This window comes from Chiloscyllium plagiosum, chromosome 7 (assembly GCF_004010195.1).
Source record: "Chiloscyllium plagiosum isolate BGI_BamShark_2017 chromosome 7, ASM401019v2, whole genome shotgun sequence".
Classification (NCBI taxonomy): Eukaryota; Metazoa; Chordata; class Chondrichthyes; order Orectolobiformes; family Hemiscylliidae; genus Chiloscyllium; species Chiloscyllium plagiosum.
The window spans coordinates 109,628,956-109,648,047 of NC_057716.1; the positions used below are offsets into that span (position 1 = coordinate 109,628,956).

Below are 19,092 nucleotides of genomic sequence, written 5' to 3' on the forward strand. Positions count from 1 at the left end.
TCCAGATGCCTTTTAAATGTTGTAATTGTACCAGCCTCCACCACTTCCTCTGGCAGCTCATTCCATACACGCACCACCCTCTGCATGAAAAAGTTGCTCCTTTGCAGATGGGGTACTGGGCTAATAGATGGGGTACTGGGCTAATGGTCGGATACTTGGTAGTGTGGATGAGCAGAGGGATCTTGGTGTCCATGTACACAGATCTCTGAAAGTTGCCACCCAGGTAAATAGTGCGGTGAAGGCGGCATATGGCGTACTGGCTTTTATTGGTAGAGGAATTGAGTTCCGGAACCCTGAGGTCATGTTGCAGTTTTATAAGACTCTGGTGCAGCCTCATCTGGAGTATTGTGTGCAGTTTTGGTCGCCATATTATAGGAAGGATGTGGAGGCACTGGAGCGGGTGCAGAGGAGGTTTACCAGGATGTTGCCTGGTATGGTAGGAAGATCGTATGAGGAAAGGCTGAGGCACTTGGGGCTGTTTTCATTGGAGAAAAGAAGGTTTAGGGGTGACTTTTTAGAGGTGTACAAGATGATTAGGGGTTTAGATAGGTTCTCATGGTCAACCCTTTTTCCACGTATGGAGTCAGCTATTACGAGGGGCATAGCTTTAAATTAAGGGGTGGTAGGTATAGGACAGATGTTAGGGGTAGGTTCTTTACTCAGCGAGTCGCGAGTTCATGGAATGCCCTGCCAGTAGCAGTGGTGAACTCTCCCTCTTTATGGGCATTTAAACGGGCATTGGATAGGCATATGGAGGATAGTGGGCTAGTGTAGGTTAGGTGGGCTTGGATTGGCGCAACATCGAGGGCCGAAGGGCCTGTACTGCGCTGTATTCTTCTATGTTCTATGACAACAGAATCCTGATAAATTTTAAAGGCAAAACAGAACTACTCTAAAGTGATGCCAAATAAAAGAGGATGTCCAGTGTGACTGGGGTAGTAAATATATTGCAGAATGAAGGGAACATTACTAAATCAGTATCTCGAGGCTTAAGGTAATGCGCTGGGTACACAGGTTCAAATCCCTACTGGTAGAATTTAAATTGTATTAATAAATTGGGAATATAAAGCTAGGTTCAGTGTGTTACCAATTTAACCAGCATCAATTGTTGTAAAACTTCATCTAGTACACATTCGGGACAAAAATCTGCTGTCCTCACTTGGACTGGCCTAGATGATTCCTGAAGAAGGGCTAATGCCCGAAACGTCGATTCTCCTGTTCCCTAGATGCTGCCTAACCTGCTGCGCTTCTCCAGCAACACATTTCCATCTCTGATCTCCAGCATCTGCAGACCTCATTTTCTCTTCTAGATGATTCCAGACCTACAGCCACGTGGTTGACTCTTAAGTGCTCAAGAGCAATGAAGAATGGATAACAAACGGTGGCCAGGTAGAATGCCCACATCCCATGAAAGAATGAGAAAATACATGACTGGGAGCTGATAGGATGCAAATTATTGAGGTTTAAGGAGGTCAGTGAGATAGGATTACTCACCATAATGTCTGGACTTGGCCTGTTTGAAGATTTTCAGAACCTCTGCATGATAACCAATCTCAACTTCACAACGGGACCGTGACAGAAGTCCAAACTGTCCCTGTATCACTGCAGCCGGCTTCTTCCAGTTCCTTCCCAACATTGCCAGTTGGTTTACAGTTAATGCGGAACACTGCTTTCTCCCAGTCTTTGGCAATGAACTGGTGGTCATGGTCATCTCGGGTTCTGATATTCCATCTAGAGGCTTTAAAGTGATTTTTGGAACCAGTTTCACTTGCTCCACTGAAACACAGAGGGAGAGGTCTGGTATTCATGACAGCCCAACATGACTGATATCACCTCAACTCTGAAAGTGCATCGCAGGAATAGACCTCAGTTTAGCAGGAACAGGATCAACATGCTTTTTTTCTACGTATAACATTTCAATATTTACCGTGTGCTATAGTCTGGTTACATTATTGAACAGAGCTGATTCATCTTTGCTCTCTCCTTTCCTCAATGCCTCTGCTAAAAGAGCTTCAGCATGCCAATGGCACTCTTTCCCTCCAGGCTGTTCAACATTCTACCACATATGGTATGTTTTCTTCCCTGGATAGCCTTCCCCAAACATATTACCGCACACCTTGGTCAGAATGAATTCTATTTGTCACCTTTGCTAGTCCAGCTTCAAGCTCACCACTTTTCATTCTTACTACCTAGCACATGGCCGATTTCTGTCTACTTGCAAGCTGATAAATTATACCGATGTCTACACTTATGTTTCATGATGTTAGACTTCAACTCAATGTCATATTTATGAAATAGAGTCATAGAATCATAAAGACGTACAGCATGGAAACAGACCCTTCGGTCCAACACGTCCATGCCGACCAGGTATCCCAACCCAAACTCGTCCCACCTGCCAGCACCCGGCCCATACCCTTCCAAACCCTTCCTATTCATATACCCATCCAAATGCGTCTTAAATGTTGCAATTGTACCAGCCTCCACCACTTCCTCTGGCAGCTCATTCCATACACGTACCACCCTCTGTGTGAAAACGTTGCCCCATAGGTGTCTTTTATATCTTTCCCCTCTCACCCTAAACCTATGCCCTCTAGTACTGGAATCCCCCACCCCAGGGAAAAGACCTTGCCGATTTACCCTATCCATGTCCCTCAATTTTGTAAACCTCGATAAGGTACCCCTCAGCCTCTGACGCTCCAGGGAAAACAGCCCCAGCCTGTTCAGCCTCTCCCTGTAGCTCAAATCCTCCAACTCTGGCAACATCCTTGTCAATCTTTTCTGAACTCTTTTTCAAGTTTCACAACATCTTTCCGATAGGAAGGAGACCAGAATTGCGTGCAATATTCCAAAAGTGCCCTAACCAATGTCTTGTACAGCCAAAACATGACCTCCCAACTCCTGTACTCAATACAGAAGTCGCCTTCACTATCCTATCTACCCGCGACTCCACTTTCAAAGAGCTATGAACCTGCACTCCAAGGTTTCTTTGTTCAGCAACAATCCCTAGGACCTTACCATTAAGTGTATAAGTCCTGCTAAGATTTGCTTTCCCAAAATGCAGCACCTCACATTTATCTGAATTAAACTCCACCTGCCACTTCTCTGCCCATTGGCCCATTTGGTCAAGATCCTGCTGTAATCTGAGGTAACCCTCTTCGCTGTCCACTACACCTCCAACTTTGGTGTCATCTGCAAACTTACTAACTGTACCTTTTTTGCTCGCATCCAAATCATTTATGTAAATGACAAAAAGTAGAGGGACCATCACCAATCCTTGTGACACTCCATTAGTCACAGGCTTCCAGTCTGAAAAACAACCCTCCACCACCACCCTCTGTCTTCTTTCTTTGAGCCAGTTCTATATCCAAATGGCTAGTTCTCCCTGTATTCCGTGAGATTAAACCTTGCTATCAAGCAGAAAGTTTGGCAAACCATTAAATATTCACAATGTATAGAAGTTGGATTACTGCTGAAAGAGACAAATATTTTGTTGAAGCTTTTTGCCTTGGTGTCATCAGGGCAACTCACAAAATATACCAATGTAAAGAGAAATAAACATTTTTACGCTATGGGGGGAGAGCGCAATTTGATTGGTAGTGAACTCAGACTTGCAGGAACAAGCTCTGCAGTGGATGCAGGTGCAGAGAGATATCAGGCCATAAGACATACGAGCAGAAATTAGGCCATTCAGCCCATCGAGTGTGCTCCACGATTCAATCAGGGCTGATAGGTTTCTCAAACCCATTCTCCCACTTTCTCCCTATAACCCTTGATCCCCTTTTTCCTCAAGAACCTACCTATCTCAGTCTTAAATAGACTCAATGACCTGGCCTTCACAGCCTTCTATGACAATGAATTCCATAGATTCACTACTCTCTGGCTGAAGAAGTTTCACCTTATCTTTTCTTGGAAAGAATGCGGCGGAGAGGAGATCTGATAGAGCTATTCAAAATCTTGAGCAGGCTGGATAGAAATGATAGGGAGAAATGTTCCCATAGCAAAAGCAATGAGAATTAGAGAGCATAGATTTAAAGTGATCTATAAAAAAGGCAAGGGAAATATGAGAAAAACTTTTTCATTCAGCAAGTAGTCATGCAGTCAACCAGGGAGCAGGCTTTCTTGGATCTGGTAATGTGTAATAAAGCAGGTTCAATAAATAACTTTAGAATAAAACGTCCCCAGGAAATAGTGATCATAACAAGATTGAATTTAATATTCAGTTCGTGAGTGAGAAACTTGGGTCAAAAAAACGGTGTTTAACTTAAATAAAGGGAATTATACGGAAATGAGGATAGAGTTAGGCAAAGTGAACTGATGGATATATTAGCATGAATGGCAATAAGCAAGGCATAGCAGAGATGTAAGGAGCTAACACACGAGTTTCAACAAAAATACAACCCAGTTTGTAGAAATGATTTCTAAAAGAGAGATATAGTTAGTACGCTTGCAGAGGACACCAAAATTGGAGGTGTAGTGGACAGCAAAGAAGGTTACCTCAGATTACAACAAAATTTTGATCAGATGGGCCAATGGGCTGGGAGGTGGCACGTGGAGTTTAATTTAGATAAATGTGAGGTGCTTCATTTTGGGAAAGCAAATCCTACCAGGACTTATACACTTAATGGTAAGGTCCTAGAGAGTGTTGCTGAACAAACAGACCTTGGAGTGCAGGTCCATAGCTCTTGAAAGTTGAGTCGCAGGTAGATAGGATAGTGAAGGTGGCGTTTGGTATGCTTTCCTTTATTGGTCAGAGTATTGAGTACAGGAGTTGGGAGGTCATATTGTGGCTGTACAAGACATTGGTTAGGGCAATATTGGAATATTGTATGCAATTCTGGTCTCCTTCCTATCGGAAAGATGTTGTGAAACTTGAAAAAGGGATCAGAAAAAATTGACAAGCATGTTGCCAGGGTTGAAGGATTTGAGCTATAGGAAGTGGTTGAACAGACTAGGGCTGTTTTCCCTCGTGCATCAGAGGTGGAGGGGTGACCTTATAGAGGTTTATAAAATTATGAGGGACAAAGTCTTTTCCCTGTGGCGAGGGGGTCCAGAACTAGAGGGCATAGGTTTATGGTGAGAGGGGAAAAGATATAAAAGAGACCTAAGGGACGACTTTTTCAAGCAGAGGGTCATTCGTGTATGGCATGAGCTGCTAGAGGAAGTGGTGAAGGTTGGTCCAATTGCAATATTTTAAAAAGGCATCTGGATGGATAAATGAATAAGGAAGGTTTGGAGGGATATGGGCCAGTTGCTGGCAGGCAGGACTAGATTGGTTAGGGCACTTTTGGAATATTGCATGCAATTCGGGTCTCCTTCTGCATGGGCAAGTTGGAATGGAAGATCTGTTTCCGTGCTCTATGACTAATAATTATGGCTAACCAAAGAAACCAAAGGGAGAGTATGAAGTTGAAAGGAAAAGTATACAAGGAGACAAAAGTCAGTGATGGCCTCGAGGTCTGGGATTAATTCAGAATCCAACAGAGGACTAAAAAGATAATAAGAGACAGGAGGAATATAAAAACTAACATTAGCAGCTTCTTTAAATGTATTAAAAGGAAGACAGAGACCAAATTGAAAATAGTTCCTTAGAAAATGAATCTGGGGAGACAGATTTAGGCAACAAGGAAATGGCAGAGGATCTGCATCAGGCTTTAAGGGAGAAGAAACTTTGAACATCCCAGGTGGCACGGTGGCACAGTGGTTAGCACTGCTGCCTCACAGCGCCAGAGACCCGGGTTCAATTCCCGCCTTAGGCGACTCTGTGTGGAGTTTGCACATTCTCCCCGTGTCTGTGTGGGTTTCTTCCGGGTGCTCCAGTTTCCTCCCACAATCCAAAAATGTGCAGGTTAGGTGAATTGGCCATGCTAAATTGCCCATAGTGTTAGGTGAAGGGGTAAATGTAGGGGAATGGGTCTGGGTGGGTTATGCTTCGGCGGGTCGGTGTGGACGTGTTGGGCCAAAGGACCTGTTTCCACACTGTAAGTAATCTAATCTAATCTAATCAGTATGATGAAAGAGAAAGAATTAAGTACCATCACCATCACTAAGGGAATAGCATTAGACAAACTACTGGGGATAAAGATAGATCAGTCCTCCAGCCCTGATGGTTTGCATCCTAGGTTGCTAAAACAAGTAACTACAGAGATATTTAATGTATTGGTCATAATATTTCAAAAATCCTTGGAATCTGGAGAAGTACCAGAGGAATGGAAAATTGTCAAAGCAACACCCATTTTTGAGTACCTGCAGTCTAATTAGCTTAACATCTATTGTTGGAAAAGTATTTGAATCAATTAATTTGATAAATATGTACCTGTCAGACAGGGAGGAAGTGGTCAAGCGAGGAAAACCTGGTTTACTAAAGAAATTGAATCTCTTGTCAAGAGAAAGAAGTAGGCTTATGTGAGAATAAGACATGAAGGATCAGTTAGGGCTCTTGTTTAGGTCCAGGAAGGACCTAAAGAGAGCTGAGAAGAGCCAGAAAAGGGCATGAGAAGACTTTAGCAGGTAGGATCAAAGAGAACCCTAAAGCTTTCTATAGGTATGTCAGGAATAAAAGAATGTGCTGGAAATTTTGGCAAACATCAAGACTGATAAGTCTCCAGGGCTGGACCAGATTTATCCTAGGTTGTTCTGGGAAGCGGGAAAGGAGATTGTCAAGCCACTGGCGAAGATCTTTGCTTACACACTCTCTAGGGAGTCGTACCGGAGGATTGGAAGGAAGCGAATGTTGTTCCTCTTTTCAAGGGGAATAGGGAAATCCCTGGCAATTACAGACCAGTCAGTCTTACATCTGTGGTCAGCAAAGTTTTGGAAAGAATTCTGAGGGATAGGAGTTATGACTATTTGGAAAAGTATAGCGTGATTAAAGACAGTCAACATGACTTTGTGAGGAGCAGGTCATGCCTCACAAATCTTATTGAGTTCTTTGAGAAGGTGACAACAGGTTGACGAAGGTCTAGCAGTGGATGTTGTGTACATGGACTTCAGCAAAGGTTCCCCACGGTAGGCTCATTCATAAAGTCAGGAAGTATGAGAAACAGGGAGATTTGGTTGTCTGGATACAGAATTGGTTGGCTGGCAGAAGGCAGAGAATGGTTGTAGATGGAAAGTATTTTGCCTGGAGGTCAGTGTTGAGTGGTGCCCCGCAGGGCTCTGTTCTTGGGCCTTTGCTCTTTTTAGTTTTTATAAATTACTTGGATGAGGAGGTTGAGGGGTGGGTTAGTAAATTTGCAAGTGACACAAAGGTTAGAGGTGCCGTCAATAGTGTAGAAGGCTATTGCAGGCTGCAGCTTGACATAAACTGGATGCAGAGCTGGGCTGAGAAATGGCAGATGGAGTTCAACCTGGATAAATGCGAAGTGATGCATTTTGGATGGTCGAACTCAAATGGTGAATGTAGGATTAAAGACAGGGATTCTTGTCAGTGTGGAGGAACAGAGGGATCTGGGTGTGCAAGTACATAGATCCCTCAAAGTTGCCACTGTGAGGCTAGGGTTGTTAAGAAAGCATATGGTGTTTTGGCTTTCGTTAAAAGGGGAATTGAGTTTAACAGCTACGAGATTTTGCTACAGTTCTACAAGACCCTGGTGACACCACACTTGGAATATTGTGTCTAGTTCTAATCGCTCTGTTATAGGAAAGATATAGAGGCTTTGGAGAGGGTGCAAAGGAGGTTTACCAGGATGCTACCTGGATTGGAAGGCTTGCCTTACGAAGAGAGGTTGACTAGGCTTGGACTTTTCTCTCTGAAGAGAAGAAGGAAGATAGGGGACCTGATCGAGGTATACGAGGTAATGAGAGGTATGGATAGAGTCAATAGCCAGAGACTTTTCCCCAGGGCAGGATTGACTGGCACGAGTGTTCATAGTTGTAAGATATTAAGAGGAAGGTCAGAGGTAGGTTCTTTATGCAGAGAGTTGTGAATGCATAGAATGCATTGCCAGCAATGGTGGAAGCAGAGTCATTAGGGCATTTAGGCGACTGCTGGACATGCACATGGATAGAGTCAAAAGCCAGAGACATTTCCCCAGGGCAGGACTGATGGGCACGAGGAATCATAGTTTGAAGATATTAGGAGAAAGGTATAGAGGGGATGTCAGAGGTAGGTTCTTTATGCAAGTGTTGTGAATGCATGGAAGGTGTTGCCAGCGGTGGTGGTGGAAGCAGTGTCATTAGGGACATTTGAGCAACTGCTGGGCATGCTCATGGACAGAAGTGAATTGAGGGGTGCATAGGTTAGGTTATTTTAAATCCTCGACACAACATCATCGGCCGAAGGGCCTGTTCTGTGGTGTACTTTTTCTATGTTCTATGTTCTACTTGTTTTGAGTTTTTTTGATCAAGTAACAAAGAAGACTGATGAGGGCAGAGCGGTAGATGTAATCTATATGGACTTCAGTAAGGCGTCTCCCATGGGAGACTGATTAGCAAGGTTAGATTTCATGGAATACAGGGAGAACTAGCCATTTGGATACAGAACTGGCTCAAAGGTAGAAGACAGAGGGTGGTGGTGAAGGGTTGTTTTTCTGACTGGAGGCCTGTGACCAGTGGAGTGCCACAAGGATTAGTGCTGGGTCCTCTTCTTTCTGTCATTTACATAAATGATTTGGATGTGAGCATAAGAAGTACAGTTAGTAAGTTTGCAAATGACACCAAAATTGCAGGTGTAGTGGACAGCGAAGAGAGTTACCTCAGATTACAACAGGATCTTGACCAGATGGGCCATTGGGCAGAGAAGTGGCAGATGGAGTTTAATTCAGATAAATGAGAGGTGCTTCATTTTGGGAAAGCAAATCCTAGCAGGACTTATACACTTAATGGTAAGGTCCTAGGGAGTGTTGCTAAACAAAGAGACCTTGGAGTGCAGGATCATAGCTCCTTGAAAGTGGAGTCGCAGGTAGATAGGATAGTGAAGAAGGCGTTTGGTATGCTTTCCTTTATTGGTCAGAGTATTGAGTACAGGAGTTGGGAGGTCATGTTGTGGTTGTACAGGACATTGGTTAGGCCACTGTTTGAATACCACATGCAATTCTGGTCTCCTTTCTATCAGAAAGATGTTGTGAAACTTGAAAGGGTTCTGAAAAGATTGACAAGTGTGTTGCCAGGGTTGGAGGATTTGAGCTATAGGGAGAGGCTGAACAGGCTGGGGCTGCTTTCCCTATAGAGATTTATAAAATTATGAGGGGCATGGATAGGGTAAATAGACAAAGTCCTTTCCCTGGGGTAGGCGAGTCCAGAACTAGAGGGCAGAGGTTTAGGGTGAGAGGGGAAAGATATAAGAAAGACCTAAGGGGCAACATTTCCCCTAGAGGGTGGTACGTGTACGGAATGAGCTGCCAGAGGATGTGGCGGAGGCTGGTACAATTGCAACATTTAAGAGGCATTTGGATTGGTATATGAATAGGAAGGGTTTGGAGGGATATGGGCCGGGTGCTGGCAGGTGGGACTAGATTGGGTTGGGATATCTGGTTGGCATGGACGGGTTAGACCGAATGGTCTGTTTCCATGTTGTACATCTCTATGATTCTATAACTCTATAATGACTAGATGATGATTAGGGTCAGGATGGACAATAGTGAGAAGTTGTGTGTGGAGTCCAAAGAGATAAGGAGAGGCACTAAATAAATATTTTTCACCAGTGTACAAACTGGAAAAAGACAATGTTGAGATGCAGGCTATTAGACTGGACAGGATTGAAGTTCATAAGGAGGAGGTGTTTGCAATTCTTGACGCCTGTAATTTTGCCTGTAAGCCAGGAGAAGAAACACGGCAACGCGGTCAGACTTCCCGAAATGAGGGTGGGGGATGGAACTGTCGGCATTCTTCACAGTGGTGTAGCAGTGGTCTAAAATGTTTGGGCCCCTAATGTTTTGGTGGTACTTGGGCAACACCTTCCTTAGATTGGTTTGATTGAAGTCGCCAGTTATAATAAATAGTGCCTCAGGCCAGTGGTGTATATGGATTTCAGTAAGACATTTGATTAGGTTCCCCATGGTAGGCTATTGCAGAAAATACCGAGGTATGGGATTGAGACAGATTTAGCATATTGGTTCATAAATTGGCTAGCTGAAAGACAACAGAGGATGTTGTTGATGGGAAATGTTCATCCTGGAGTTCAATTTCTGGTGGTATACCACAAGGATCTGTTTTGGGGCCACTGCTGTTTGTCATTTTCATTAGTGATCTGGATGAGGGCATAGAGGATGGGTTAGTAAATTGGCAAATGACACTAAGGTCGATGGAGTTGTGGGCAGTGCGGAAGGATATTGCAGGTTACAGAGGGACATAGATAAGCTGCAGAGCTGGGCGGAGAGATGGCAAATGGATTTTAATGCAGAAAAGTGCGAGGTGATTCACTTAGAAAGTAATAACAGGAATAGAGAGTACTGGGCTAATGGTCAGATTCTTAGCAGTATGGATGCACAGGGAGATCTTGGTGACCATGTACATAGATGCCTGAAAGTTGCCATCCAGGTTGATAGGGTTGTTAAGGCGGCATACAATATGTTGGCTTTTATTGGTAGAGGGATTGAGTTTAGGAGCCATGAAGTCATGTCGCAGCTATACAAAATGCTGGTGTGGCCGCGCTTGGAGTATACAGTTCTGGTCGCTGCCTTGTAGGAAGGATGTGGAAGCACTGGAAAGGGTGCAGAAGAGATATATCAGGATGTTGCCTGATATGTAAGGGAAGGTCTTATGAGGAAAGGCTAAGGGACTTGAGGCTGTTTTTGTAGGAAAGAAGAAGGTTGAGAGATGACTTCATAGAGACAAATAAAATGATCAGATGACTAGATAGTATGGACAGTGAGAGCCTTTTTCCTCGGATGGTGCTGGCTAGCACAAGGGGACATAACTTTAAATTGAGATGTGACAGATATCAGGTGTAGTTTCTTTACTCAGAGAGTGGCATGGGTGTGGAATGCCCTGTGTGCACAGGAGAAGACTTGCCAACTTTAAATGGTCATTGGTTAAACATATGGATGATAATGGAATAGTGTAGCTTAGATGGGCTTCAGATTGGGTTTCATTGGCTCTTGATGTTACGCCGACCTAAGGGCTTGTACTGCGCTGTAATGTTCTATGTTCTATTAAGGAGATAATAGCAGAACATTTGGAAAATTGTAATCTAATCAAGCAGAATCAGCATGGCATTATGAAAGGGATATCATGTTTGACTAATTAATTACACATCTTCAAGAAGTTTCAACCAGAGGGGACAGAGGAGAATGGCTATCCGTGTTGTACTGGATCTTCCAGAAGGTGCTCACAACGTATCTCGCAAAGGGTTAAAGCATAAGAGAAAAGCCCCCAGTGTTGAAGGTAGTATATTGGTATGGATAGAGAATTGGCTCATGGGTAGAAAACACTGAGTGGGGATAAGGGGCTCTCTATCAGGTCGACAACCCATGACCAGTGGGGTTCCATAGGGTTCAGTGCTGGGACCACAACTGTTTGCAATGTAGAAAAATGATTTGGTGGAAATAGTGGATATCCCGTAGCCAAATTTGCAGATGTCACAAAAATAGGTGGAAAGATACGTTGCAAAAGAAATACAACCAGTTTACAAAGATGGATTACATAAATGGGCAAAAAGTTGGCAAATGAAGTATAATGTGGGTAAGTAATAATAAAATACAGAACAGGAAGAGGCCCTTTAGCCCACCAAGCCTGCACCGATTCTTAGGCCTTATTTAGACCTGCTTCTTATTGCACATACGTGGGTTCTATTTCTCTGTTTGCCTCCCATTCATGTGTCTATCCAAGGCATGGTGGCTCAGTGGTTAGCACTGCTGCCTCACAGCACCAGGGACCTGGGTTCAATTCCTGCCTCAGGCAACTGTCTGTGTGGAGTTTGCACATTCTCCCAGTGTCTGCGTGGATTTCCTCCGGGTGTTCCAGTTTCCTCCCACAATCCAAAGTTGCGCAGGTTAGGTGAATTGGTCATGCTAAATTGCCCATAGTGTTAGGTGCATTAGTCAGAGAAAAATGGGTCTGGTGGGTTGCTCTTCGGAGGGTCGGTGCGGACTGGTTGGGCCAAAGGGTCTGTTTCCACACCGTAGGAAATATAATCTATTGAGATAAGCCTTAAAATGCTGATAATATGTCTACTTCCAACCACCTCCACTGGCAGTGTGCTCCAGTCATCCACTAACCTGTGTGAAAAATATTCCCCTACCTCACCTTGAGCCTGTGCCCTTATGTAGTTAACCTTTCCATTTTACTATCTATCCTATCTATGCTTCTCAATTTTATAGACCCCTTATTAGTTCGTCCCCACTGCCTCCACCTTTCCACCTGAAACAGCTTATCCAACCTCTCATAACTAAAACTTTCCAGACTGGGCAACATTCTGGTAAAAAACATTCTGGTACGCCTTGTCTATACCCTCTTCAAAGCATCCGTGGTCTTCTGCTAGTGTGGCGACAGAATTGTATGTAATATTACAAATGTGGCTTAACTAAAGTTTATATTGCTGTAAAATAACTTGTCATATTTTATATCTTGACGGCCTGGCCTGTGAAAGCAAGCGTGTTGCCACCTGTGCTACCACTTCTAGGGATCTGTGGACCGGTACACTCAGGACCATTGACATACAGACGGAATTAAGGGTTCTACCATTTATTGCATAATTCACACCTAACTTTGTGAAGTTGGGAAGTGAGAACATTCAAATGGAGAAAAAAACTACAGAAAGTTGCAATACAAAGGGACCCGGAAGTACTTGTGCACAGAACACAAAGCGAATATACAGACAAAACGAGTATCAGCAAGTCTAATAGAAATTGGCCCTCAAGTGGGTTAGAGTAGAAGACTAGTGAAGTCTTACTGTAACCACACAAAGTGATATTGAGACCATACCTTAGGTCTCTTTTACATTGGTTAGGCCACTTTTGGAATATTGCACTCATTTCTGGTCTTCTTCCTATCAGGAGATATGAAACTTGAAAGAGTTCAGAAAAGATTTAAAGAATGTTGCCAGGGTTGGAGGATTGGAGCTATAGGGCATCCTCAACGAATTCTAATAAATCTGTCATGCATGATTTTCCCTTCCTGAAGTCATGTTGACTCTTCTTGATCATATTATGTATTTCTAAGTGTTACATCCCTTACAACAGACAAAGAAAATTCCCAATCACAGCCAATCTGTGTTTTTTTTTCTCCACTTTTTTAATAAATGTGGTACATTTTCAGAGGATTGAAAATTTGCCACTTTTCCAGAAGCTAAGGATTCCTAGAAGATTATTACCAGTGCATCCACTACCTTTGTACCTACTTTCTTTAATATCTTGGGATGCATCTCATTAGGTTCATGGGACATACTAGTCTTTAGTCCCAATAGATTCCCCAAGCACTTTTTCTCTAATGATAATTATTGCATTTATTCCCTCCTCTCCTTTTGCATGCTGAATATTTAATAATTTTGGAATGCTTTAGAGTCAGTCATGCAGCATAGAAACAGACCCTTTGGTCCAACTAGTCCATGCTGACCATGTTCCCAAACTAAACTAGTCCTACCCACCTGCGCTTGGCCCATATCCCTCCAAACCTTGCCTATTCATATACTTATCCAAATGTCTTTTAAATGCTGTAACCATATCTGCATCCACACTTTCTCTGGCTGTTCATTCCAAAGCACGCTAAGTAAAAAAAGTTGCCCCTCAAGCCCCTTTTTAAATCTTTGCCCTCTCACCTTAAAAATATGCCTGGTGAAAACCAAGAAAACGGTGGATACCTGTAAATCAAAAACAAAAAACAGAAATTGCTGGAAAAGCTCACTAGGTCTGGAAGCATCTGTGGAAGAAATCAGCATTAACTTTTTGGGTCAAGTGACCCTTTCTCAGTTTTGAGGAAGGGTCACTCGACCCAAAGAGTCAACTCTGATTTCTCTACACAGACACTGCCAGATCTGCTGAGCTTTGCCAGCAGTTTCTGTTTTTGTTTAAAAATACGCCGCCTAGTTTTGAGCTCCCCACTCTAGGGAAAAGGACTTTGTCATTCAACTTATATATGCCTCTATAATTTTATCAACGTCAATAAAGTCACCTTTCAATCTCCTACACTTCAGTGAAAGAAGTCAGAGCTTTTCCAGTCTATTCCTATTATCTCAAGCCCTCCATTCCCAGCAACGTCACAAAAATCTTTTCTAACCCCTCTCCAGTTTAATAACGTAATTTTGATAATAGGGAAACCTGTGAAGATTGATGTAGAGTATTTATTCAACTATGCTGTCAATTCCTGGATCCCCATTATTTACCACCTCTTTCTTGAAGGTGCCTGCATTAACTTTAACCTTAGAAGAAGTTTAAAGAAGCTCTTACCATCCTTCTTGATATTGAGAGTTTACCTTTTAAGGTTTATCTTCTCCTTTTTTCTTAGTCCTCTTTTGTTGCTTTTAAAACTTTCCCAAACCCCTGGCTTACCACCACTCTTTGCCACACTGAATGGTTATTCTCTCAATTTGATGCTATCCTTTACTTCCTCTTTCCAGAAGCCTTTTTCCTCACTAGGTTGGATCTTTGCTGAGAGTCACAAACTATTTCATAAACAACTGCTCTTGCTCAATTATCTTTGCTGCTAAACACTTTTCCCAGTCCATTTCATAATACCACAAGGCCATAAAAAAAGGTGCAAATTAGATCATTCGGCACATTGCCTCTGCTCTGCCATTTGATCATAACTGACATGTTTCTCAACCCCATCCTCTTGCCTTATTCCTGTGACCTTGATCTTCTTACTAATCAAGAACTTCTCGGTCTTAAAGGCAATCAGTGACTTGGCCTCAACAGCCTTCTGTGGCAGTGAGCTCCACCTTCTAGCTGAAGAAATCCCTTCTCATCTCAGTTCTAAAGGTTATCCCTTCACTTTGAGGCTGTGTCCTCAGGTCTTAGTCTCTCTTATTATTGAAAACATCTTCTCCACGTCCACTCATTTCAGGTCTCTCAGCATTCACTAAGTTTCAGTTAGATTCCCCTCATTCTTCTAAACTCTCTACAGAACAGACACAGAGACTTTAACCTTTTTTCATATGACAAACCAATCATTCTTGTGAACCATTTCTGGAACCTGTCCAAAATCAGAACATCCTTCCTTATAATCAAGTCCCAAAACCACAGAAAATGGGGGAGATACTAAATGAATATTTTGCATCAGTATTTACTGTGGAAAAGGATATGGAAGATATAGACTGTAGGGAAATAGATGGTGACATCTTGCAAAATGTCCAGATTACAGAGGAGGAAGTGCTGGATGCCTTGAAACAGTTAAAGGTGGATAAATCCCCAGGACCTGATCGGGTGCACCAGAGAACTCTATGGGAAGCTAGAGAAGTGATTGCTGGGCCTCTTGCTGAGATATTTGTATCATCGATAGTCACAGGTGAGGTGCCGGAAGACTGGAGGTTGGCTAACGTGGTGCCACTGTTTAAGAAGGGCGGTAAAGACAAGCCAGGGAACTATAGACCGATGAGCCTGACCTCGGTGGTGGGCAAGTTGTTGGAGGGAATCCGAAGGGACAGGATGTATATGTATTTGGAAAGGCAAGGACTGATTAGGGTAGTCAACATGGCTTTGTGGGTGGGAAATCATGTCTCACAAACTTGATTGAGTTTTTTGAAGAAGCAACAAAGAAGATTGATGAAGAAGGGCTCATGCCCAAAACCGTGTGGGCGGCACGGTGGCACAGTGGTTAGCACAGCTGCCTCACAGTGCCAGAGACCCGGGTTCAATTCCCGCCTCAGGCGACTGACTGTGTGGAGTTTGCACATTCTCCCCGTGTCTACGTGGGTTTCCTCCGGGTGCTCCGGTTTCCTCCCACAGTCCAAAGATGTGCAGGTCAGGTAAATTGGCCATGCTAAATTGCGCGTAGTGTTAGGTAAGGGGTAAATGTAGGGGTATGGGTGGGTCGGCCTGGACTTGTTGGGCCGAAGGGCCTGTTTCCACACTGTAAGTAATCTAAAAAAAAATTACAACAGCATCTGGACCAGATGAGCCAATGGGCAGAGAAGTGGCAGGTAGAGTTTAATTCAGATAAATGCGAGGTGCTGCATTTTGGGAAAGCAAATCTTAGCAGGACTTATACACTTAATGGTAAGGTCCTAGGGAGTGTTACTAAACAAAGAGATCTTGGAGTGCAGGTTCATAGATCCTTGAAAGTGGAGTCGCAGGTAGATAGGATAGTGAAGGCGGCATTTGGTATGCTATCCTTTATTGGCCAGAGTATTGAGTACAGGAGTTGGGAGGTCATGTTGCGGCTGTACAGGACATTGGTTAGGCCACTGTTGGAATATTGCGTGCAATTCTGGTCTCATTCCTATCGGAAAGATGTTGTGAAACTTGAAAGGGATCAGAAAAAATTTACAAGGATGTTGCCAGAGTTGGAGGTTCTGAGCTACAGAGAGAGGCTGAACAGGCTGGGGCTGTTTTCCCTGGAGCGTCGGAGGCTGAGGGGTGACCTTATAGAGGTTTATAAAATTATGAGGGGCATAGATAGGATAAATAGACAAAGTCTTTTCCCTGGGGTCAGGGAGTCCAGAACTAGAGGGCATAGGTTTAGGGTGAGAGGGGAAGATATAAAGGAGACCTAAGGGGCAACTTTTTCACACAGAGGAAGGTACGTGTGTGGAATGAGCTGCCAGAAGATGTGGAGGAGGCTGGTACAATTGCAACACTTAAGAGGCATTTGGATGGGTATATGAATAGGAAGGGTTTGGAGGGATATGGGCCGGGTACTGGCAAGTGGGATTAGATTGGGTTGGGATATCTGGTTGGCATGGACGGGTTGGACCAAATGGTCTATTTCCATGCTGTACATCTCTGTGACTCTATAACTTGTCAGAGCATTACATAACCTTAGCAATGTACCCTAACCCCCTTGAAGTGAATTCCAACTTTGCATGTCTTCATAAATGCCAACTGAACTTGCATTTTAACCTTAAGAGAATCCTGAACCAGGACTACTAAGTACCTCTGTGCTTCTGATTTCTGAAGTCTTTCTCCATTTTGAAAACAATTTATGCCTCTATTCTTCCTAACAATTGCAGTGCCTCACACTTTCCCACACTGTATTCCATCTGCTGCTATCCTAGTCTGTCTAAATCTGTCTGCAGCCTCCCCTTCTTCACAACACGACCTGTCCCTCCACATTTCTTTGTGTCAGTTGCAAACTTAGTAACAATGGTCTCAGTTCGTTCATCCTGATAATTAATGTACAACGTGAATACATGTGGTCCAGCGAGTTTTGAGAAGGTTTGTAGCTCAGGTTGAGGTTGTGGATGTACTGAGCTGGAAGGTTCATTTCCAGAAGTTTTGTTACCCTATTAGGTAACATCTTCAGTGCGCCTCAGGCAAAGCAATGCTGAAATTTCCTGCTTTCTGTTTTTTTGTTTGTGTTTCTTTGGGTTGGTGACATCATTTCCTGTGGTGATGCTATTTCCTGTGAAGTCACTTCCTGTTCCTTTTCTCAGGGGGTGGTAGATGGGGTCTAACTCAATGTGTTTGTTGGTAGACTTCTGGTTGGAATGCCATGCTTCTAGGAATTCTCATGCATGTCTTTGTTTGGCTTGGCCTAGGATGGATGTGTTTTCCCAGTCGAAGTAGTGTCCTTCCTCCTCAGTGTGTGAGGATACTCGTGAGAGAGGGTCATGTCTTTTTGTGGCTAGTTGGTGTTCATGTTTCCTGGTGGCTAGTTTTCTGTCTGTTTGTTACAGTCCTTGCACTAATGTATTTTGTAAATGACATTAGTTTTGTTTGATATCTGTATAGGGTCTTTCAAGTTCATTGGCTGCTGTTTTAGTGTGTTGGTGGGTTTGTGGGCTACCATAATGCCAAGGGGTCGGAATAGTCTGGCAGTCATTTCTGAATGTCGTTGATGTAAGAGAGAGTGGCCAGGGTTTCTGGACGTGCTTTGTTTGCTTGCTTTGGTTTATTGCTGAGAAAAATCGGCGAAAAGACCCTATACAGACAACGAGCAAAACTAATGTCATTTACAAAATACTGTGCAAGGACTGTAACAAACACTACATTGGACAAACAGGCAGAAAACTAGCCACCAGGATATATGAACACCAACTAGCCACCAGGATATATGAACACCAACGAGCCACAAAAAGACATGACCCTCTCTCACTAGTATCTTCACATACAGATGAGAAAGGACACCACTTCGACTGGGAAAACACATCCATCCTAGGACAAGCCAAACAAAGACATGCATGAGAATTCCTGGAAGCATGGCATTCCAACCGGAACTCTCTCAACAAACATATCGAGTTAGACCCCATCTACCATCTTCTGAGAAAAAGAACAGGAAGTGACTTCACCACAGGAAATAACATCACTACAGGAAATGACATCACCAACCCAAAGAAACCCAAACATATAATTTGCAGGACTGTTTTGCCTGAGGACCACTGAAGATGTTACCTAGTAGGGTAACAAAACGTCTGGAATTGAACCTTTCAGCTCAGCGAGCAAACCTACATCCAAAACATGTGGTCCAATACTGACCACTGCGGAATTTCACTTGTCACTGGCTGCCTGAAAAAGACCCCTTTAATCTTACTCTCTACCTTCTACCAGTCAGCTAATCCTCTATCCATGCCAGTAACTTGCCCCTGATACTAATGGGCTCCTACCTTATTTTAAAGTCACAATGCAGTACCTTGTCTAAAGCCTTCTGGAAATCCAAACATGTCCACTGGCTCTCCTTTGAGGAGAATATGAGGTCTGCAGATGCTGGAGATTAGAGCTGGAAATGTGTTGCTGGAAAAGCGCAGCAGGTCAGGCAGCATCCAGGGAACAGGAGAATCGACGTTTCGGGCATAAGCCCTTCTTCAGGAATGAGGAAAGTTTGTCCAGCAGGCTAAGATAAAAGGTAGGGAGGAGGGACTTGGGGGAGGGGCGTCGGAAATGTGATAGGTGGAAAGAGGTCAAGGTGAGGGTGATAGGACAGATTGGGGTTGGGGCGGAGAGGTCAGGAAGACGATTGCAGGTTAGGAAGGCGGTGCTGAATTCGATGGATTTGACTGAGACAAGGTGGGAGGAGGGGAAATGAGGAAAATGGTGAAATCCGAGTTCATCCCTTGTGGTTAGA

The 19,092-nt window shown here is 43.6% G+C and overlaps 1 protein-coding gene across 2 annotated transcripts in view; it reads right to left on the reverse strand.

Moving 5' to 3' along the window:
* The window catches only part of smarcal1 (SWI/SNF related, matrix associated, actin dependent regulator of chromatin, subfamily a-like 1), a 150,871-nt gene that overhangs the window by 112,874 nt on the left and 18,905 nt on the right, over positions 1–19,092 (reverse strand). For both annotated transcript variants that reach the window (XM_043694414.1, XM_043694416.1), the window contains exon 4: positions 1,495–1,776. In XM_043694414.1, the coding sequence (XP_043550349.1) occupies positions 1,495–1,776 (282 nt within the window). The remainder of the gene's footprint in view (positions 1–1,494; positions 1,777–19,092) is intronic.